This window comes from Candoia aspera, chromosome 1, assembly GCF_035149785.1.
Source record: "Candoia aspera isolate rCanAsp1 chromosome 1, rCanAsp1.hap2, whole genome shotgun sequence".
Classification (NCBI taxonomy): domain Eukaryota; kingdom Metazoa; phylum Chordata; class Lepidosauria; order Squamata; family Boidae; genus Candoia; species Candoia aspera.
The window spans coordinates 276,600,317-276,624,904 of NC_086153.1; the positions used below are offsets into that span (position 1 = coordinate 276,600,317).

The 24,588-nt window shown below is 37.3% G+C and overlaps 1 protein-coding gene across 1 annotated transcript in view; it reads right to left on the reverse strand.

Annotated features, from left to right (window-relative positions):
- Positions 1-1,416: 1,416 nt before the first annotated feature.
- The window catches only part of MAP3K9 (mitogen-activated protein kinase kinase kinase 9), a 40,620-nt gene continuing 17,448 nt past the window's right edge, over positions 1,417-24,588 (reverse strand). Inside the window, exons 5-11 of the mRNA XM_063318261.1 lie at positions 23,163-23,338; positions 20,115-20,355; positions 18,242-18,364; positions 16,061-16,214; positions 11,175-11,287; positions 9,456-10,259; positions 1,417-6,810 (exon numbers count right to left, since the gene is read on the reverse strand). Of these exons, the coding sequence (XP_063174331.1) occupies positions 6,338-6,810; positions 9,456-10,259; positions 11,175-11,287; positions 16,061-16,214; positions 18,242-18,364; positions 20,115-20,355; positions 23,163-23,338 (2,084 nt within the window). The 3' untranslated portion in view covers positions 1,417-6,337. The remainder of the gene's footprint in view (positions 6,811-9,455; positions 10,260-11,174; positions 11,288-16,060; positions 16,215-18,241; positions 18,365-20,114; positions 20,356-23,162; positions 23,339-24,588) is intronic.

The window sequence follows — 24,588 nt, forward strand, 5'->3', positions numbered from 1 at the left end:
CCTACCATGTTAGCTGCCCAGAGTTGTGTGTCACAAGATGGGTGGCCATATCAATCAAATCCAATCAAAAAAGGGAGGGAGGGAGGGAGAGAGAGAAGAAGGAAGGTAGGTTCTTGAGACCTGAAAGGTTCTTGGCCTTTGGTTCTTAGCTCTGGACATATTATGAAGTCCTACTTCCCTAACTCTCCTTACAGAATAGAAGAGCATCACTGGACCAGGCCCAACATCTAAGTGCTGGAATCCACTAACTCATCCATGAGGCAGCCATTCAGACCTTGCCTGAAAAATCTCCAGCCAGGGCGAATCTACCTGGACAAAGTGTTGGTTATGGAAGATGTCTAGGAGGAGCCCATAAGCAGGGCATATGAGTTGTAATAAAACTTTATTCATTTAAAAAGGAAAATGCCAGCTTCAAAACAAGATTGTCCCAGCACTGCTTACAAATAGTTGCATTCTTTATGCATTTTCCAGCAACCAGTATATAAAATAAGTAATCGATAATCTTATATTGTATGAATTTGCTTAATATTCTTTTAGAGCTGTAATAGTTGGTGGCTATCACTACAGCGTGTGGCAATGAACTCCATTATTTGACTATGTATACTATGAAATGTTTTTTTTTCAACTACTGTATTTTTACTCAGAATCTCTGCATGTCTACAAGAACCAAATAGAAATGTCGTAATTTTTAAGTCAGTCAGTTTGCAGTGCCAGTCACATAGTTCTATAGCCACAGTTTCTGAGTATGCTGTGAGAATGCAAGGGCCTGCTTCATAATTCCCTGCTTTGTGAAGTACCCAGAAAATTCTGATTTATTTTACAGACAGCTACTTCTGTTGGTCAAGTACAATTCCACTTCCTTGAGTGTGGCAAAACTTCATTTTACAGTTTGTAAAACCCAACATACCTTGATTGCCTCACTGATCTAGTTACAATTCTATGGTGTTTTTAAAAGAATATTTGATATAGAAACTGTTTAATTGCTTTATTACCTTGCAGAATTCTGGTCAGTGACCATAACAAAGATCTAACTAGCTGTATTATAGAACTCTATTTGGTCGCAAAATAGTAAGCTTTAACTAACTGTTAAATAACTAATTATTATTTAAATCTGGTTATTTAAATATTCCTAAAATAATTCAGTCCCTTATGCTCAGTAAGATTGAGAAAACAATTAGCAGAAAGATGTAGATTCACTGAATACTGAAGGGAAGCTGTTTTTCAGAAGTTACCTATATTGACAGAACTCAGAACAATATAATCTTTATCTTGTTCAAATCTCTGTGAACAGATTTAGGTTCATATTTTATAGTCTTTTATGACAGAAAATGATTAGTTTATTAGTTCATATAATAGCACATTTTTTCAATATTTCTAAACAACGTTTTGTGAAAAAACGAAAATATCACAGTACAATTAATGTTTAACCATTTTATTCAAGTATGTGTGCTCTAATGTTGAGACAAGGCCTAGAATAGCATTACACTGTAATACAATGGTAATCTTAGCCATTGAACCAAGCCTGCTTGGCATCCTTGGTTTACTTTTTTTTTTCCCAATACATCCAGGGGAAAAAAAGCGAAAAGGAAATCAGCTTATTCAATTTTAAATTTGTTCTCTGGCATAAAATAAATTAAAACATAATAAAGATATACACATAATACATTGACAAAACCCAAAATACAATAAATTGCACCAAATGTAACCTGTTGGTGTATTAGCAACAGTGAAACTAACCAGTCACTGATGTCATTAGTTTCAAACTCCAGAGGCAATAGGCTGTAACAAAAGCCTTTTAAAAAAAATAAAATTACTCTCCCTCCCTTTTTCTAACTTGCTGCTGAGCACAAGCAAAAAGGCAAACTTCCACATTACTTAAGCACTATCACAAAATGAAGAACACAGAGTATTTAGCATACAAAAACTGTAACATGAATTTGGGACAAAAACATACCTTCCTGTACTACTGCCTTTACAGTAAGATTTTAACAAACATAGTAATTGGGACGGAAGCCCCAACAGATTTTATCATGCCAGACTGAATCAGAATAAACCAAGAATCCAACTTCCTCTACAAGTTGCCATACAAAACATACTCATTTGTTCTGAGTACCTAAACTAACATCAACCTAAAATGGCAGCATTCTACACCAGGGCATGCAAGACCACAGGAGCTAACCTGTGAAATACATCAAGCATGTACAATTATTCCACATGAGCACAATCTTTCAATAAGATCGAATCACATCCAGTTAAGAGAAAAAAAGATCCAGGGAAGGCTAATTATGACTATAGCAGGTAGGTTTTGGCCCAACGACAGTTCTAAATTCCAGCAGATATGGACTGAAGAGAGTTGATTTAATAAGCATCCTTGCCCACCCCCACCCCCCACATTACGTACAGTTAATTGTGGCAAGATATAAAAGAAGAAACAGATTACTTACTTGTAATTATTTTTGAAGTTGTCAAATGCACAATCAATATACAGGGTCTGCAACTGTGCACAGCAATCTCCAAAACTGTACCTACCAACCTGGTATGTATGATTGATTGATTGATTGATTGATTGATTGATATATATCAATATATCATGGATTGATATATATCCATCCATCCACCACCACCCCCATCCTTGTGGGGAAGAGCCTAACTTTTTCAATGCATTGACAGCAAGGATGAGCACCTCTACTCAGCTCTTGAAAAAAAAGTTAAGAAATAAAGCCAAGATCAACCCATTGCATAAATGAGTAAAGGTGTGATGGCACAGATAAACAATCAAAGTATATCTATTAGAAACATTTAATCTCAGATATGGAAAGCATACAAACATTTAAAGAATATTGGTACTTACAGTGTGCTAAAAGTATGCTATTTTATAGGGTAATAAGATGACCACACTCTGTCCTCACAGAAGAACAGTTTGCTCATGTGTATGGAAGAATATGAAAGATTCATTTGGAAAACATGGAAAGCCTATGTTCCCATCTGTTCCCCCATGAGCCAATCATGATACAAAATATCAGCTTTAACATGTTGTGACAAGCCATATTTTAGCTAGTTTGTGATGCCAAGAATCCCAGTTCTTTGTAAAGAAGGATGCATATGTGAACAGTTCTCTCTAGCCAACATATAGTATTTTCTTCCAGTGGACATCTGGATAACAAGTCTACTCCTGACCTGAAAAAATAGGCATTAATAATTTGCATATTTATAAGCAAAAGATGTGCAAATAATTTTGGAATTTTTCCCTAGCAAAGTGCAATACATGGTGGAATTGGGGAAATACATATCTTACTATTGTGTTGAAGCACTGAAAAGCTGATGGTACAGTATTTCTTATGAGATATTGGTTGGAGGTAGGTATGGGAGTTGGATTTTTGAAAGTACTTCAACTTTAGTAATAGAATCTCCTTCTGGATTCTTTGCCTTCACAGGCTACAGTTCTATGTGCACTTGTCTCATTGAAATCCACTGGTTTTACATATACTGTAGGTAAGAATGAAGCATACGAGCCACTGTGGGAATCTGAGTGCTTCTTTCCTAGAATCTTTCTCTGCTCATTAATATGTTGTAGCATACTGTTTGAATGATGAACTAGAATGGGGGGAAGCCCAGGTTTAAATCTAATTTAGATATATAAATCTCACTAAGAGATCTTTGATAAGTCCCACTATCCATTGTTGCAAAGATATGGTGGATGGAATGGTGGAGGACATTGTTCATTGCCATGAGGTTCTTGGAGGAAAAGTGGAATTCAAATAAATCAATACATGAAATAATAAACATGAAATTTGGGAATACCTGCCATTTGGTAGGTTTGGTATTCTTAGAATCAATTTTTGCAATGTGAACTATAATGTTAATCATGCAGTTCAAGAGCTTGGAGCTCCTAAGGGTTTATGAACCGTTCAGTTTGTTTCAGCAACAGTCCCACATGCATACTCAGACAATTTGGGGAGTTTCTCAAAATGGCTGCACTGGGACTTCAACAGGATGCAACATCTAGACATTCTGAGCAGTGAATCTGGAGGGTGTTTCAGTCACTTCATGAAATGTCCCTCAACGTGATTTTGCACAGCCCTGATAATCTGCATCCTAGCATGTCCCCAAAGTTCCAATTGCTCTATAGTACCTACTTCATTAAGGCCATACAAAATCACTTTCATTTGTTTAAAAAATGGAACTGAGACAAGACCAAATATGATTATGATGAAAGCAAAGCCAAACCACCAGCAGCAGCTTAGGAACTGTCTAGCCTAGACTTGCCAATGCTTATAACTGGAACAATACAGAGGTGAAATGCTAGGCATACCAAACAGCAGCATTTGATCCTGGCAAGATATAAGCCATTGCACCAGACTACATAAGTGTGCAAGTGCTTTTCCATGCTGATTGTTAAGACTGTATTCTCTAGGCCCAGCTAGATGAATAAACTGATATGGAACTAGTTCAAGATTTACCTAGCCTATATTTTATAACAAAGAGAGAGCTTTTTCATCATATGTAACTTTTCTTAATGTAAAGTTTATTGTCTACTTCTATCAAGGGCATAAGTTCCCACTTGCACAGTAAGTCTACACTTCTGTTGCATGAGGTAGCTATTAGTACAGATGGAGAAACTGAGGCACATATGGCAAACTGATTTGCCCAATGTCATACAAGAAGCTGGTGGCACAAGCAAAGTTAAACCTGAATTGTCAGAATTCATGTTTAGTTTTTAGGCATCAATGGTGCCAAAAATTGTATAACATTCTTCACAAGTAGCCAGCTTATGGTTCAAAGTAAGGAACTGTAGCCACTTATTATAAAAAACAAAACAAAGCCCAAATCAAAATAGTTACAACAGAGAGAAAACATCCCAGAAACTGAAGTTACATGAACTATAACCTAAGAGTATAGGAGGAGTTATAGTTTTTCCAGATCTTGTTAAAAACCGTATATTGCAGCAGCTGAAATTAAAAAGTGAGAAATAGACTCACTTGTAGAACAATATGGGAACAGGAGATCCATGCATGTTGCTTGCCTTACATGGCTAGCCAACTGATATCAAAAACTTTAGACTCCTAATCAGAAGATTAGGTGAAAAAAGGGCATATTCAGTTAGCAACTTTTTCATGGAAAATATTGCCAAAATTTGTGCACGGAATGCGGGATTCTATACATGATTTCTCACTGATTATATTACTTTCTAATTGCAATACAGCCTTCTGTAATTTTGGAGAGGTAAAAGTGTTTTTCCATGATTGGGCCATGACTGGTGTCCCATTCTTCCACTTTCACTATCAGAGCCTCCCTGCTACATATACCCCACTGGTGAATCTGCCCTGTGTAACCCTGCATCCATTTACCCAAAACACCTGACTCCAGGAGCTATAAAATAGGCAACTCTGAAACTCAAGGCTCTCTACCTCTCAACAGAAATAATTAAATACAGTTGAATGAGTGCTTTTGGCAAGTTCAGTATTTATGAAGAACCAATCCCCCAGAGTCAGTAGTGGGGGTCAAGGGGGGCAAATGATAAAAGCTGTACCATGACTTTGAAATGCAAACTTTGCCCCTTTTGTACATGAGTTATACTGCATGCAAATATGTAAGGGGGCAGAGCTCAAAACATACATTTTGTAATCTTGACAAAATATTGGCTTCCTGCAGATAGCCCAGAATCCCCCACATCCACAATATTCAGACTCAAAAGAAGGGTCATATGCGTATAGAGGAGGAGGAGGAGGAGGAGAAAAAGGAGGAGAAAAAGAAGCAAAAGTTAGTTTAGAACAGTGTTTCCCAACCTTGGCAACTTTAAGTTGTATGGACTTCAACTCCCAGAATACCCCAGCCAGCATGCTGGCTGGGGAATTCTGGGAATTGAAGTCTATACAGCTTAAAGTTGCCAAGGTTGGGAAACACTGGTTTAGAGCATTAAGAGAGCAAAGCAACATGAAGTGTGACAAGAGTGCTGGTGCAGGCACACTTTTACATAATTTCCTGCAGTCTAACAGTGTGTAAACACTGATGTCTATTTTTGCAAGTTACCATTGTATTCTTGAAGATCAAGAACAGAGGCTTAGATATATCGCATTGCTTGTTGCAGTTTAACACTGTAATGAAGAGACAAGGAGGACTACAAGAAACTCCAGACAAAGGGTCAGCAACTCTGTGTAGCTTAGCCACACGCAGCTATAAAAAACTGGGTTCCCCAGTGCCGGTTCTGTAGTGGACCAAGAAATGTGAAATGGCCTCAGCACCGACTTCCTACTTTTCCTGTCTTGAAAGTGCATTCTTAGTGCAAGAAGTAGAACTGAAGTGAAAAGGAGCTTACCAGCCCCTTGTGGATTTCATGCTAGGACCAAAATTCTTGTTTGAGTTCATACGTTGCAGGTTTATGCGTTCTGAGTTCTGTTCTGCATAGCGGCACTGTGCTGTCCTGACTCTGGCCTTCGACATCCATGTCCAGTAGTGTCCGCTCCTCTTCAGGCAGTCTGGCATGAAAAGAAAGCAGTGTGGACTGCTCTTCCACAGTGCTGCTACTGCTGGCAAAGCAGGAATCCAGATTACTGGGAGTTTCAGTACTGGAGCTATTAGCGGAGGATTCACCCCTACCCTTACTTGGGGATACAAACCACCAGGGATCAACTCGCTGCCTGTTAGCGGAAGGGCGTGGCCTAGGTAGGAATTCCAAGGTCTTGGGTCTCTCCAGCATGGAATCCTGTTGAGCACTATAACGCCTGGGGGTTGGAGGGAAGATGAGGTTGGGATCTGGCAGACGAGGGACTTCATTTGGACCCTGACTTGGACTGGGAGTTTTTATTATACCTATTCTCTCACCAGGAAAAAAAAATCACAAACAGAAGAAAGGAAGGGGGAGAGAGAGAGAAGACAGAGAAACCAACCAGTTAGATAGACTGATGAAATGAGGCACTGGGATCATTTAGTAAATAAAGTGTGTATTAGACAGAGGAATGATCAGTTCACACAGCAGCTGCAGTGATCGTCATGCTGATCCCTGCAAATCTGTATGGCAAATGCAAGTGTAAGAACACAGTGACCAGTCATAAGCTTGCCATATCCCCATCATGCAGTTCTGTGTCTCCTTTGCTGGGATTATCTTTCTGATACTGACAACTTAGTGCTAAACTCTAAAACCAGTTTTATGGGTGGGAAAGTCAAAGAACTGCACATCTACATTTAAAAGGAAGAGGTTCTATTATTGTTTTAGATAAAAATGGAAGTCTCCTTTTATGAGCCTAAATTTGCCTCACTGCTTTAGAACTGTTTGGGACAAATTTTATTTGTGAAGATATAAAACATTTCTTTGGCTACAACTTTGCAGAGATTAGCCACTGCTTTAACTTTAACAAAAGCAACCTAAAGCCCCCCCCCCAAAAAAGTGACATTTATCTCCTTAATTCTTACTATCTCCAGATACTGCATCTAGATTTCAGGGTAGCATGCAGGTTTTATGATTAGAAGATGGAGCTTTTGCTCTGAAGCTCAACTTTTAAAATAATTTCACAGTAATGAGACTTCCCCAAAACAAAGATACAGTGTCTATCTATAATTAGCCTATGGGTCTCTTGAAGTTTAAATTGTTTAATTATAGCTGGAAAGTGACACAGGTTTTTAAGAGAATAATTAATTGTATTTGTTATTAGTATTTATTTGCATTTTATTTATATTAGAATTCAGTAGGATACAGGTTATATAAATAGTAGTGATTCTATCATGCATTATTTAGCATCCACAATAAGACTGTGAAGATTCAGAAGGGGGGAAAGTGCTTTGGAAAGGCCCTCATGTAGCACTGGGTGGCAATACCTTAAATCAAATATGTCTTTTCCTGGGACTGCTTTGCAGCTGCAGAAACAAGGCCTGGGAAATGGCATTATTACGGTAAGGCATAGCCAACAGGTGCTACCTGAGTGCCCTCAGGCCCTCTGAAACACCTTCTCATATACAGCCCTAAAATGTAGCATATTGATGTAGTTTTGAATCGAATAACTAAAATAAATCACTTTAAAAAAAGACAACAAAGAAATCGAAGAGATTTAGCTTGGGATCTCTCTCAGTTGTAGAAACAGGACTTTCCCCCCCTAAACTGATTAAATCCAGACCATATATCAAAGAGCTGATGAACTCTTCAGAACAAAAACAAAAGAGCTATTTCAACTGCAACTGTAATTAATTTTAAAATATTTTTAAAATTAGTATCAACACTGAAGTTAATAGCATGCTTATTTATTCCTTAAATACAGGAATTATACAATTTTATTTATTTATATTTCAAATTTCTATCACCACCCATCTCTCCTGAAAAGGAGAGAGAATTTTCCCGCTTCCTTAGTAATATACCCCAAATATCCTCAAAATATAACTAAGTTATGATACAAATTTTATGCAGTGAAACAGCAAACTGATAGCTATAGCTTTCAAATAGAAAAAAATAGTATTTTCTGAGAAGATGAAGTTTTGATTTTATCATAACCCTTGTGTTTTATTGTAATATGTATTTTAATATATATTAAGAAAATGGGCAAAACTAGGGTAACACAGTATTGTTTGTATGGGCATGGCTATGAACCTTCTAAATATCTACATATCTATATTTGCAACGTTAAAAATTGTAAGTTAAAAATGCTGTCATGTTCAGTACTGGCACAGAATTATTATTATTATTATTATTATTATTATTATTATTATTTGGGGAGAACAAATCTTTGCTAAACTAATCAGCCATAATAAATTCCAAACAAGCAAGCAACTTTGAGATTTTTACATTCTAGTTGTGCCAAAGAATGAAATGGCTCCCTTGAGATTTAAACAAAATTGTGGGTAACCCCAAGGGGTCCAATAATTCATTATTTGCTTTAAAGACAATATACTAAGAAGCCAAAAAAAATATCTTTCTGCCACAATAAAATATACGCACATTCATCATAACTGATAAAATAATCTGAGTAATTTTAGTGCCACTTCTTAGTTATATTAGCTAAGTACGGTTAATTCACAAGAGAATTTTATCTTTTGGCAGGAAGTAGATTTCAGGAAAATAAAGAAGCAATCTTGAGTAGAAGAAAGCACTGGGAACACTAAAGAAGAGATAGAATAATAGAAGAGTAGGTGTAGGGTTTCCTTTTAAAGCGTAGGAAAACGTGTGCAAGAAGTAAAGTCATACTAAACGGAAGCAAAATAGGAAGCTAGAACCGGAAACTACAAGAAAAGGATAAAGTTGCATGTATGAGGAAAGATGAAAACAGACAGAAATTCCCTTCTTTCCTTCAGCACCTCTGAGAGTCTTCTCTACTGCTCAGTCTGCCTGCATCAAAATAGCTTATTTTTGTCCTTTAATCTTATTTCAGAACCAATAACCCCAGTTTCTATTGCAGCAAGAGAAATGCAGTGGCAAGGACTTTTATGTTCTCACTTTGTATGGAATATAAACATGAAGAAGGAAAACCTACCTGCTCCCAGCACTCCTGTTGGAGAATTACTGGAAGAATTTCCGTTGGAAACAAGATCAGCCAGTTTTATGGCACCATCAGAGGGAGTGCGCCTATGCTTCTGTTGCTGGGCTTCAGAAGAAATAGTCACATGTGTAGGTGTCAAGGACTGGTTAGGATCCTGTTTGAATTTCTCAACTCGGATATTAACTAGTGGGTTACTAACGATTGGTAAGGGAGCCTTCACTGTCACAGGACTAACAGGCATCTCATATACCACAATTTCATCACTGTCTGAATGAAGTAAGGAACGGGTGGAGTTACATTCAGAAATTGAAGACAAAGAGAGTAGAGTCAGAGAACTGGATGGCTCGCCCAACAAGAATGTGGGTTCTTCTTTCTTGAAGATTTTCCTTGAAGGTGGGCTTGTACTCCTCCGAGAGAGACCAGCCCGTTGGAAGATGCTTTCACGTTTCTTCTTCTCTTCCTTGGACATGTCCTGATCTTCCTGGGTTAGCAGCTGGCACTTGCCTGCCTCCAAGAGATCAAAGCCTAGGCCAGCAGCAGCCAGCACAGCTCCACAGCCTAGAAAGGCCAGCTGACACTGTTTATACTGGGGGCCCCCACGTTTGAGGCTGTTGGTGGGAGTGACCTGAGGAGTGCTTGTGGAAGAGTTCACAGGAGTAGTCTCTTCATTAGGATCACTGGACTGGGCATCCCAGTCATCATTCTTCTGAAATGGGATGCAGAGATATGATTGGTTCAATCCAGGGGATTGCTGCACCTTGCTCTCTCTATCATTCAAAGAATCATTGTCTTCATTGTCTGAAATACAGATGCACACACAAAATAGCCTTTTAACATTAAATTATAAATACATATTAGTAAACTTTGCCATGTTTGTGCCTCTTGAAACACAGTAATACAATAGAAAATTGAGTTTCAATTTTAATACAATACAGAATATTGAAACTCTGTCCCTTTGTTCAAGGAAGTGCTGCAAAAGGCTACTTTTGATTTTACAATCATCTATTCTTTCGTATGCAACACTAGCTCAAATGTTTTTTTAAAAGATACAGTTCTAAGAAAGTTGTATTTTGCAGGTGATTATCTAAGACAGAAGTGATATTCAACCTGTTCTGGATAAGGCTGAATTCCCCATAATGAATCGGAACTATAATATGTAGTGCTAATTGATCCAAATTTGTCGTGGGAGGCTAGGAACACACTGGACCTGTTGTTTTGGCTACATATTGTGAAAATAAATCATAATAATAATGAACCATATGTTGGTAAAGTCCAGATTTGATTTAACATAATATGCACAGGTTTGTCACTAAAATATAGCCACTGAGCTGCAAAAGAGAACTAGCCTTTGAAATCACATGCTGCCATCTTGAAAAGCTTCATTTGCTATCAGTTTAGTTTCTGTGCACAATTCAGAGGCTTTCCTTAAAAGCCAGTAGGATGTTTTGGATCATTTATTCTGTATTAAGATCTTTGTTCAAGTATCTTTACCAAGGACCCCAAATTTCTAACTAATGTGACAGTTCTGGGGGAACGGGGGAGATAAATATGTCCCAATTTGGTCAGTGAGGTAAACAAACTTGTTATGGGGATTCTTAAAAAAAAAATCATTATATAGAGAGATATTTGGGAGGCTTTTGTTTCTTTATCATGAATGATGAAATAAACCAACATGCTATTCATTTGATACATTTCATTTAACATGTACTTTACCCATCTCTATTAGACTTGCAAATCCAGGAAAAGGGACTATTGTTCGCTGGAATTTTCCAAGATTTGGAGCACTAGATGACCACTGTCTAGCGCCATCTGCCAGGGACTTTAGGCTAAAATATGGAGAAGAAAAAAAAGTATAAATGCAGGAGCTTGCTTGCTTCCTTCTGTCCATTTTTATTACTTGACACTCTATAAATTAAACATTAAAATTACTTGACACTTTATAGATTATACATTAAAAATGAAGAAATTCACCTCAGTTATCTATTTAAACATATGAGATTATCTTCAGAGTAAGCCCCTAGAGCAATCCACAGTTATAAGGAAAAAAAGATTAGTAAAATTCAACAATAAAATAATACAAAGCCATAGACAGAACTTCAACATAATTCATTTGTTAATAAAAACCCAATTTAATCCTTATTTATTTTACTCAACCGATGATGATGATGATGATGATGATGATGATGATAGCTATTTAAGATTTTGGAATGCCTAAACAAATTAAAAAGTCTACCTGGGACAAAAAAGAGTGGCATTAGGCTAAATGTGAGAAAGAAATGTTGTTATACATTTGCAGATGTAGAGAAAGAATAAGATAAAGTGAAAAGGCTTAAATGATGGAACATTTTGTGTGAATGTGGAGTTTAAGGTAGATTGTTGAATGCAATAAGAATAGTATATGATGAAAGTAAAACATGCATCAGAATAAATGGAATGCTTAATGAACATCTCAATATTGAGTGGGGAGTAAAACAAGGGCATGTGATATCCCTCTGATTATTTAACGTATTCATAGATTAATGGATGAATGAATCAGGAAAATTTGTGTTAATGCTAGAGTTGTGTTGGTTGGGACATAAATGTGCCTGTACTTTTTTATGAAAATGAAGTCATGTTGTTGGCTGAGAATCTGAAAGATTATATGATGCAATGAAGAGCATGCATCTGAAAATTAATGTATCAAAGATCAATACAGCTTTGTTGACAGGGAAAATGGACTAAATAACTTAAATGCTTATTTACTGAATTTATTATCTGCCTTTTCACTAAAGAAGTGCACTTATGGTCACTAACAAGATTTAAAAAATAAAATAGTTAAAAAGATAATTAAAAATATTTTTAAGACACCATTAAAATGCAAATTAACAGATAGCACCTATCTAACTGAGCAGCCAAATCAGCTTACATGTCAAAAATGACTGGCATTCCACAATAATCATCAAACTACTCACTAAAGGATGCTAGAAAACAGTTCAGTCTTTCCTCTAGTTTCCTAGAATATTATCTATCAGGCTTCAGCACAATCCCAGTCAACTCATTACAAGTTACTACAGGTTCTTAGAAATAACAATAAATCAAAATGCATCCGAGGGGTCATAAGGAGACAGGCAAATGGTGAATGCCACACTTGTATCACTGCATCACTAGCTCCAAGCTTTCACATGCATGTCATGACACTGCTCTGTGGAATGCGGTTTCCCCTTAGATCCCCTGAGCTGGTGGCATTCAGGAAGGCCTTAAGGACTTGGCTCTGCTGCCAGGCACTGGACTAGGGTAGCTGGAAGCTCTAGTGGGTGTAGGATGTGTTTGTCTTGTTGACATGTTCTGCCATCTATTGTTATATGCTTTTGGAAATCTGTTGTTTGTTTTTATGCTGCCAGCTGCCCAGAGTTGGTTGGAATCAAGGGAAGTCCAACTTTAAATAAACAAACAAACAAACAAACAAATAGCACACACATATAAAAGGAGTGAGGCCTGTGTCATGACTATTTTCACCATTTTGACCAACGTGTCAGTTCCTGAGGATGCCTCTGGCTCATCCCACTGACACAATGCAGATAATCTGCTTGGAATGGATGGTTATATATTCTAAATACAGGGACACGCTCATGTCTTGCTACCACTTATGGTTTAATGAGCAGAAAGACACCTCTTCTCTTTTCCCTCTCTATTCATCTCATTTCTATATGCTTCAGCCTCACTGATCCTCTAGCACTAGAAAGTTTCTTCCTGAATCAGAAAAGCCAAGGGCAGTTTTACTTTTACTTCTTCTGGAAATATGCTCTTCCCAGCCTGATAGGATTACTCTAACTCTTTTCCTAAGCTTAAAGAGTCAGGAGAAGAAATAGAGTGCCCAATAACCAATTCCTTGAAATTGGGTACAAAGAAAATATTTATATACTAAAACTTATTGTTTGTCATAAAACATATCTTCCTCACATTATGCTTTTTCAGAACAGTATTGCATATTCTAAGTAGCCTTCCTTCCATCAAAAACATAAAGGATATTGTATTTGAAAAAGACAATCCAAACTGTATTTGTAGAACAATTCAGGTGGTTGTATGAAAAGATACCTGGTTCACTTGGGAAAACTCAAACCATGAGTTTCTTGGGGTACTTTTTACAGCTACCAATTAAAGGATATCAAACTGTCTTTCAAATTCTTTGGAGAGTTTTTCTTTTTTTTTTTTGCACAAGCTGCCATTCATTCATTCATTCCTCACATTTCTTCACTGCCCATCTCACCAAAGCGACTCTGGGCAGTTTACGATCAGATTAAAATAATAAAAGATTAAAATTCTATAAAAACAGATTCATCATAAAACTATAAATATAAATATAAAATATAAAATCCAAGATAGAGAAACAACAGTCTCAATAAGATTTCTCAGGGGCTTATCAAGGCGCCAACCACCCCCATGATTGACTATTCCCCCTCCCGCCCCAAGCGAGGTGGCAGAGCCAGGTTTTCACTCCCTTTTGGAAGGCTGGGAGAGAGGGGGCCTGCCTTACCTCTGGGGGTAACTTATTCCACAGGGTGGGGGCCACGGCAGAGAAGGCCCACTTCCTGGACCCTGCCAATCAACAATCTCTCATGGATGGGGTCTGTAATATGCCCTCTCTGCCTGACCGGGTGGGACGGGTTGATGTGATGGGGGTGAGGCAGTTCCTTAGGTAACCTGGACCCATGCCATGTAGGGCTTTAAAGGTCATAACCAACACCTTGAATTGAACCCAGAAGCAGACTGGCACCCAATGTAGCTCGTGCAGCAAAGGTGTTATATGTGCCATCCTTGGGGCTCCTAAAACTGCTTGCATGGCCGCATTCTGGACCAGCTGTAGCTTCCGGATGCTCTTCAAGGGTAGCCCCATGTAGAGCGTGTTACATAGGCATAGTCTATACAGGAGATGACCAGGGCATGAGTGACTGACCGGAGGGCCTCCTGATCCAGGAAAGGGCATAGCTGGTGCACAACATGAAGTTGGGCAAAGGCTCCCCTGGCCACGGCTGCCACCTGCTCTTTGAGCAGGAGTCATGAGTCCAGGAAGACCCCCAGATTCCGCACAGGGTCTGTTGGGGCAGTGCAACCCCATTCAGAACTAGAGATGGTTAAGTTCCTGGATAGAGAGGAGCCCCCAACCCACAGCCACTCCATCTTGCCAGGGTTCATCTGAAGCCTGTTGTTCCCCATCCAGACCCCCACAGCCTTCAGGCACCAAGAAAGGGTGGTCACAGCATCACTTAGGTTGCACAGGATGGAGATGTATAGTTTATTTATTTTATTATTTATTTGTTAAACAGATTTATAAGGCTGCCCAACTCACATACGGTGACTCCGGGCAGCTTACAGAATTAAAAATCATAAAAACACAATAGACACCTGCCCACCCCCCAACCCCTGGCAGCAGCAAACACATTCATACCAGCCACTTGATTGACTCCGAAGCAGCACATTCATACCAGCATATTGATAGTTGGGTATCTTTAGCATATTTATTTATTTATTAATTATCCCACCTTTATTATTTTTATAAAATACCTCACCCCATGGTGACGGATGATCTCACCCAGTGGTTTCATGTAGATGTTAAAAAGAAGTGGAGAGAGTACCGAACCCTGTGGCACCCTGCAGAGGAGGGGCCGTAAGCCTGATCTCTCACTCCCTATCACCACCGACTGGGACCGGCCCTGGAGGAAGGAGGTGAACCAGCACAAAACTGCGCCGCCCCAAAAGGATACCATGGTTGATGGTATCGAAAGCCACTGAGAGGTCAAGAAGAGCAAGGATGAGTACACTGCCCCCATCCCGCTCCCGCTAGACGTCATCCAAAAGTGCGACCAGTGCTGTTTCCATCCCATATCCAGGCCTGAAACCTGACTGGAAGGAGTCTAGATAATCTGTTTCATCCAGAATCCTCTGGAGCTGCAACGCCACCACTTTCTCAACCACCTTCCCTAAAAAGGGGAGGTGGGAGACAGGATTAAAACTGTCCAGTACAGTGGGATCCAGCAATCGTTTCTTGAGGAGAGGGTGCACCAGCGCCTCTTTAAAGGTTGTTGGAAACACTCCCTCCCCCAAGGATGAATTCACCATCGCTTGGACTCACGCACATGTCCCCTCCCGAGCTGCCTCCACCAGCCAGGAGGGGCATGGATCTAATTGGCAAGCGGTGGCATTTACAGTCCGGAAGACCCTGTCCACTTCCTCGGGCCCAACAGGATCAAACTGTTACATTTCCATGTTTCCCTATCTCAAGAGAAATACATATACACATCCTTTTTGGGGGGTACCTTCAAGTCAGTGCTGACTCCTGGTGACTGCCTGGACTAGTCCCTGCACTTTTCTTGGCAAGATTTTCAGAAGTGGTTTGCCCTTGTCTCCTTCCTAGGGCTGAGAGTGAGTGACCGGCCCAAGGTCCCCCAACTGGCTTCATGCCTAAAGCAGGATTAGACCTCACAGTCTCCTGGTTTCTAGACTGATGTCTTAAACTTTGCACCCAACTGGCTCTCTCTATACATACATATATCCCCACACACATACATTCACACATACTGTACATTGAAAATCCATGACACAGTAGCAGATGCATTTCTCACCCATCCTCGCTTGAAGTTAGCTCCTTATTGCAAAGTGAACCCGGCCCCCATGTCCGACCCTTTTTCTTCTGGCCTCTTTTTTCTTCTTCTCCTTCCTCATCTTTCTGGAATACAGAGCTGCGTCCCCATGTTTTGCTGCTTTCACCAGGGGTTACTAAAGGTGAAAGGTAGGATTAGAGAACGAAAATAGCAAACATTTTGCAACAACATTGCAGTAGCTAATCCTTTGTACATTATAAACTAGGATGAAGGGCTTTTGTGAAAATTTACAAACACAGAATTTTAATTCTTCATAGATATTCTCACCAAGCTTTGCTGGGGAAAAAACCTTTAATGGGGAAGTCAGTCATTTGTTCTCTCTTTCTCTCTCTCTCTCTTTCTTTCTTTCTTTCAGAGATGTATATTGAAGGAGAAAATATTTCTCAGGCAAATAAAACTTAGGATCAAATAACACAAAGAAGCAGCAAAAGATGGCTGCAGGAAGTTGAGAGAAAGAACTGATAGAGAACAGATACCCAAACATATTTATTATGCTTTGCAAGTGGAACAGGGGTGAAGCTTCAAATTCTCTTCCAGTCAAAAGCCTTGGTTTGCTTTTTAAAAAAAAAAGAAAAATGCTGCAAACATGGCCAGCTACAACCAAGGATGGTAAATATATTTTATTTCCTCAAGAGAATTATAACATCGTCTCTATTCTGGATTGAAGGCCAGACAACTTTACATACATCTGCACCAGCCAGAAAAAAAGCTGAATAAGACACTCTCTCCACCTCTGAAAGATTATTCCACGCTTGTGACAATCAACCATGCCTTTATTTGAAACTGATGCACTGGAATGGGGGAAATTTTTTTAAGAAAGCAAAACACATTTGTGTTACATCTGCATTAAAAGAGACTGTGGAAATCATAGACCAATGTCGGACAACATAGTGACAGAATAAGAAGCAGAGACTATATTTAGGTTAAGATATAAGTCTTATAGATGTGTGCTTCGTGGGTTTGAGAAACAGGGAGCCTACTTGTTCTGATGGGATATGCGGTTTGAGAATGCTTGTAGAATCACTACTGTTAGAAGGTAGGAAGCTGCTATTGGAGAACATGTTCAGCCTCTTTGTTTGACAGACTACTTGTGGCTGTTCTTGGATCGGGATAACTTAGCTTCAGTAATCTTCACCCTGGCAAACTCACACTTCATAATTATAATGTCAGACTGCTCCAAACAACAACAACAACAACAACAACAACAGCAACAACAATTTAAATTTATATGCCGCCTGACTCCCAGTGACTTTGGGTAGTCTTTTGGTCTGAAAGTAAAAACTAGTGCAAAATAATGCACATAGTACAGCAGCAAAGTTACTATGTGCTGTGTTTAACATCACCAAATCACACTGCTGTCAAAGGAGTTGCATAGATTACCAATTTGCTTTTGGTCAGCAAACCGATAAAGCGTTATACAACACAGGACTAAACACAAAATAGAATACCTTTTTAGATACTGATCGGCTTGGCCACCATAATGATTGCCCTCGGCACTCCTGGCTATGTTACAATCTTTGAATATTTATCTGACATCAACGAGAAAGGACTTTGGAATGTTCTTATCCCAGAAATAAAATGTTCCAGCTCTAACTCATATTAATAAATGTTGTATTTGCCTTAAGTGTTTAGAGATTCATGATGGCAGTTCTCATTTTTGCCATTTACATTATATAATTGTTTTACTTTACAATATACAGTATATTTATGTTGTAGTTATACTCTTATACACCATGTGCATTGGTTATACATGACAGATGGTGTGTATGTGTGTGTGTGTGCACATGTGTATAATTTTTTTAACTAAACAGACCAAAATAACTGTTTCTGTCCTGCCAAAAACTAGACAGCTCTATAGCAGCTCTTGTAGATAACTTAGGTATTGTGTCCTGTAAGAAAATAAGTGACAGCTATGCATATCTATTTTTAAGTCCATAGTATTAAGGATAAAATGGCAGAAAGATGCAAGCAAACGATCAGTTGTAAAAAACAAATTATAATGAATCACAACAGTGCCATCAAGATTACCCATAAACAAAAGTCCTCAATATAGAAAGCAACATGGCCTTTATTTAAAATAGGAACTCAGAACTACATATTGGCACTGGACATCTTTTATAAATTGCAATTAAAATTTCTTACACTGGATGGCCCTGAGCCTAGGAATGATCGTAGGGCTGGCAGGAGGACTGGCACAGCTGTTGATCAAGTTTTTTCTTTTATCCATGGTTGGAGATGCCTGCACGGTGAATTTGTGCTGGAAATCTGTTATGGCAGCAAATGTATTAAATACAGTTATTAGTGAAGTAGTGCCAACACTGAGAAGATATACAGTGCAATACTGTGTCATTCATATATACAGTCTGCTAATGCACTAGTATAATTTCAGTTGAGAATTTAGTATTAATCCTGCAACATTGCTGATTATTTAATAAGATACTATATACTTTTAATTAACTGAATGAATGAATGAATGAATATCTTTATTACGGTCTTTGACCAGCCTTTACAATAGAAGAAAATAGTTTAATTCAACAATTCATTGTCAAGAAAAAGGGAAAAAAAACCCTTTTCACTGAAAAGACTGCAAATAAGATTAAATGCAGGCTTATGATGTCAATGGCCTATACATAAATGAATCTTATTTTTTGAAAAAAAATCTACAGGTGTCTGTTTTTCATCTTGAATGCCTCTGTTTAAGTATTTACTCCACAAAGATTGGAGATTTGCTCCTTATTATTAGCTTATCATATCTGCATAGAAGGTTGTCTACAGTAGGCTGCTCTGAAAATCAAGATAAAGCAAAATAATTGAGCTTCTGCATCTTTAATAGTTGGGAGAATACATACATACATACATACATTCAGGATAAATACATTAAAATTATATATTTTTTCAATTATTAAACTATGTTAGAGCCTTGTCTTCTGTATCAAACTTACTGTGTAATATGTTACACACTCAGATGAGTTGCAATGAAACAGTAAAGTAGTGCTTATTCTAGAAGATACAGGGATGAATGATGTATTAAAATTCACCTCATGCTGTAGCTTCAATAAGCCAGTGCGGCAGAGAGGAAGGAGAAGCATTACTTTGGTGGAAAAATGCTGCTAATTTTGTACAAGTCCCCATATCACAAATGCTTATTAAGGATGTTCAGAATTAAAGATTTTGTTCCAGCTCAATTCAGCACTCAGGAAAATCACTCCATTGGACTTGGACCAAATCAGAGGCAGTCTATTTTGATTTTGGCCAAAATCAGAAGTGAGATTAACGAAACGGATTTTTTCTGTGACCCACCAATTACCGCTGAAAAGTCACAAAGGTCAGTAACATTTTTAATTTTCTACAGAATGTGATTTTATTTTGGGGCAAAGCAGATCCTTTTGAGGAAATAAAGCTAGATAATAGGAACCTTTCAGTACTGATTTTTTTTTAAAAAAATGTACATTCCATAACATTTTTGGTTTGAGGCATTGGTAGACACAGTTGTCTCTTCTATGTGGATCAAACCTATCCCAATTTCAGATTGATACTGAGTTTTTATAAATTTGGAAAGGTATGAAAAAGGTTTCTTAACCTTACCTATTGCCTGGTGATCAAGGTTTATCCCTTAGTTAGAAACCTGCCAAATTACAGAAGATTTCTTTACAGTCCGATTTTTTTTCTTTAAAAAAAGTAACACAGCAGCCGGCAGTACCCAGCTGATCTTGGCTGATCCCCAAAAACTAGAGTTGGATCTTGTTAGTTCTTCAATGGGAGACCAGCAAAAAATATTAGGGCTATAGGCTTGACCAAGAAGTCTGAAGAAGGCTTGCCACTTTCACACTGTTGCCAAGAAAAGAATATGGCTGGGCCTACAAAGTCATCAGAAGTCAAGCTTGACTTGAAGAGTGTTTTAACTTTAATAAGATAATTATTCACACATACAATATATCTTCATGAATGAATGAATAAATAAATAAATAAATCTGGAAGGAAGCAATAGTTACTTCATTTGCTTTGCTAAACGCACCAGAAGGAAGACTAATGTGATTGCCATCTTTCAACTTGAGCCGATTTTTCCTGAACTTGCCCATGCGCTTTCTCACACGGGGCTTTTCCTGGCACAGTTGGTGGATGATTATGTTGAGTTCTCTTTCCAAAATATCAATTTCTCGCTCTGCCAACTCCTGCTCTCGTTGCCGGAGTAGTTCCTCATGGTTCTTCTGCTGAACTGCTGCTCGTTTTAACTCTTCTTCCCATGTCCGCAACTCCTACAAGAAAACAAGTCCCAAGCCAGTCTAAAAATTGTAGTAGCAAAGTCAATTAGGTCTATATTTCTGCACCTTCTTCAAACTGCAAGGCTCAAAAAAGAAAACACAGTTCATATTTTGAATCTGTCCATGGTAGTTATCTGATTTGCAATACATATACTGTAATTTGAATAATTAAAGGTCAGCCACATGAATGAATCACTTAATTTTTAAAAAAATCAAAATACTGGTAAGTTTACCTCTAAAAGCAGCCAATAATCAAATCTTCAAAGCAAGTACGATCAGAAAGAAAAAACAGAATAATTTTCATACATTGAGTGGGAATCAGATTGTCGAGCTAACTGTAAAATAACTAGACAAATGACAAGAGCAAGCAGCAGTACTATTACTTTTCATCAAGTCTGTATTCATTGGACCACTTGTCTGAGCTGCAAAAATCCAAACCACAGAAGTTTTCTGTATTTCTTTTGCTGCCATCTAATGGTCATTCAGATTTTGCAGTCTAGCCACAGTAGCACTTCAGAGATTAATTTGCAGATATGAAAAAAGGTTTTTTACTTTAAATCTTTAGCTATATCTTTACCCAGTATCTCCTTTCAAATCTGATACTGCGTCCTTTTTAAACTTCTTTCATGTTATAGACTCTTGATAGTTTTACTGTCATGAGCTTTTATTATGCTTTAATTTTAATCCGTTAAAATATGAAGACAAGCTTTTTAATAGAATCATAGCAGTAGAAGAGGTTATTTAGGCAATTTAGTCCAACCACCTGGACTTCTCCAGTGGATTATTTACATATGTATACAAAAGAGAACTTGAGCGTATGTGGGTGTGTGTATAGATAAATAATATCTAAGTCAACTATAGATTGATTTTTAGAAATTTATTATTTTCAACTCTTAGTGACCAAAGATTTTCTCTATGACAATCTGTCCCTGACCTAGTCTTTCAATGTACATTCATCACCACTGTAACTGAGTCCATCCACCTTGCTGCTGCTCATCATCATCTTCTCTTTCCTTCCACCTTTCACAGCATTAGAGCCTTTTCCAGAGAGCTGGGTCTTTACATAATGTATAGGATAATTTGAGCCTGGTCATTTATGCCTCGAGTGAGAACTCTGCGTTGATTTATTCAATGATCCATGGGTTTGTTTTCTTGGCTGTCCCCGGTATTCTCAGGAGTCTTCTCTAATGCCAAAGTTCAAAAGCATCAATACTTTTTCTATCCTGCTTCTTCAAAGTCCAACTTTCACTTCCATAAATTGTCACAGGGAATACCATGGCTTGCACTATTCTGATCTTTGTAGGTATAGACACATCATGGCATTTGAATATCTTTTCCAAGGCTTTCATGGCTGTTCTATCAAATGCTAATCTGTGATTTATTTCTTGACTGCTTGTTCCTTTACTGTTGATGGTAGATCCTAAAAGGCAGAAACTATACACCACTTCAATATCTTCTTTGCAAATTTTAATGCTGGTTGTTCTACCTGTTGTCATTAGTTTGGTCTTCTTTATATTTAATTTTAGTCCCTTTTTTTCACTGTGCTCCTTGATTTTTATTACTAGAGCTCGCAGATTCTTTGCATTTTCAGCTATAGGGTAATATCATAAGCTGTTTCTTTCTCCAACTTTAAAACCATGCTCATCTTCTTCCAATTGAGCTTCCCTTAATATATATTCAGTATAGTTTGAATAAATAAGGAGAGAGTATATACCCTTGTCACACTCCTTTGCTAACCCAGAGACAGTCTGTTTTGCCATACTCTGCCATACTGTGGCTTTCTGACCTGCATATTGTTTTTCATGAGGACAATGAGATATTCTGGGATTCCCATTTTTCTAAGCACATTCTACAGCTTGATATGATTGAGACAATCAAAAACCTTTCTATAATCAATGAAGCACATAGTGACTTCTTTTTCATGTTCTTTTGTTTTCTCAGTTATCCAGCATACATCAGCAATAATGTCTCCTGTTCCTTGGCCTTTTTTAAAGCCAGCCTGAACACCTGGCATCTCTTTTTCCATGTAGGGCTCTAATCTAAACACACACACAGATGAATGAAAATTTAAAACTTTAAAGGAGGAACAACAAAGAAAATGAATGTATATTAACTCTGCAATTATTAATCTAATAGTTAATCAATACTATTTTTCATAAATCTTTCATAATATCTTCTTTTATTTTCTGTTACATATTAGCTTGTACAGAAAGACAGTTATTCAAATTTTGTCATGCAAAGAATCAGTAATATAGAACCAACTATAATGATGAAAGGTCCTAAGTTTAATTCCAAACATCTTCAGATAAAACTAGAGAGAATCCCTGTCTGGAATTTTGGAGACAAGATAGATAATACAAAGATAGAAGAACCAATGGTCAGACTGAGTGCAGGATAGCTTCCTAATCATAGTAGGGAAATATGATGCTTCAATTTACCTGTCATGGAAGATCTAGCTGCTACTGGGTGTTCTATCATATCTGACAATGCCCTTATCTAGAATTATCTTTCATAACTGAATAATCTCTGAATAGTCCTAAAGGTATGGATACTGACTGTCTTGTTATAATTTCCAGTTTTAACTAGAACCTATTTATGTAAAACAACTTTATTAAGGAACAAGTATGCCTTTCATTTTCTTAATTATTCAATGTTGTTTTTTTCTCATGGAAAGTAGAAAAGAATTCAGATTTAAGAAGTATAGCACTTTGTTGCAGAGAAATCTACTTTATTTGCAATGGATTCTGAAACAGAAGTAGTTAATTGTCTATCAAGTAAAAATATATTTCCAGCCTATTTACCTTTTCTTTGGCTCTGAGTTGGTCAAACATCTCCTGGATCTCAATTTTCCAATCTTCTTGCAGGGAATGAAATGATTCTTTTGGCATTTCAAAGAAACCAGATTCTTCTATGTTGGTTAGTTTATTCAAAATATTGGCAAAAGATGGTCTTGAATGAGGATCAGTATTCCAACAATCTAAACAGGATAAAGACCAACAATCATGCTAATTCAGCAGCCAAAACAGTACTGTATTTGTCAGGCTTTGCTAATGAACTATGCTCTTAATTACTGACATCCTATTCAATCATATCAGTTCCCATTACATACTCAAATGTCCCCTTTTGTTTAGAAGATATCTTGATGCAGGGGATCAGATATTTTCCCCTATGGTGTGTCACTGCACCATGGAATTCTAAATTATTTAATTTTTAGACATTAGCAGGTTAGTGTGAATTTATTTTGACCCTTCTTAGACAATTTTTCAGAGGTTAAACTAATGTATATGCAACTTTATAAATCCAGTTTATAAAACAGCTCCAAGTAAGTATATTTGGAAAAGTCACTATAGTTTGCCTCATCATTTGTAATACTAAAAAGTCATTTTATAAATATAAAGCAGTATTTTTAGAATGTTTAAAAAGACCTATGAACCTATATGTTATTATTCATTCAATATCTCTTTTTCTGTATATATGACTTCATATAATTCAATGCATATTTTAAAGTATCTAATAAAAGTCAAAATAAAGTTTGTAAATTGAACAAACCTATATAATAAAGAAATAGGTTCTTTCATTTCCAATTTACCAAGCCAGATACTAAGCAAAAAAAGATTAAAATGTGGATTACTTGGGTACAAAATAGGAAGAGTCTTGACAGTATAATTATCAGCAGTAATTTGTATTTCTGGATTATACTGAATTCTATTTTATCTTTAGAACTAGAATTCTAAAAATCCAAACAGCCTGGCAATGAAATAAGTGGTACTAACAGAATACTGTATAAAAGAAGAAGTTAATTATACAAAACATAACCAACTATTAGTTTGCCCACTACGATTTCAAATAGAAAGATGCTTAGTAAATCATAATTTTATTCACCTATTATATACTCACATTTTATCTGTTGTATTTTATATTTGGTAAAATGTAAAATGTTACTGTCTTCTGTTTTATTTTATTATTGTGATTTACCATTATTCTGTGGTGCTGGAAACCTTTTCGGACACTTTAATAGAAAAGTTGTATATAAATATCATTAAAATGTAAACGCTCCAACAAACACAACATAATTTTCATAAGATTTTGTGTATACCTCCAGATAATAAACTTACTATATAGGGAAGAAATCTCAGTAAACCAAGGAAGTTTGACCAAGAGAAGCTGTCAAAGTAAAAACTTTTTAGGTGGTGTAATTACTGAGTTACCAAACAAAAATTCTTTAGC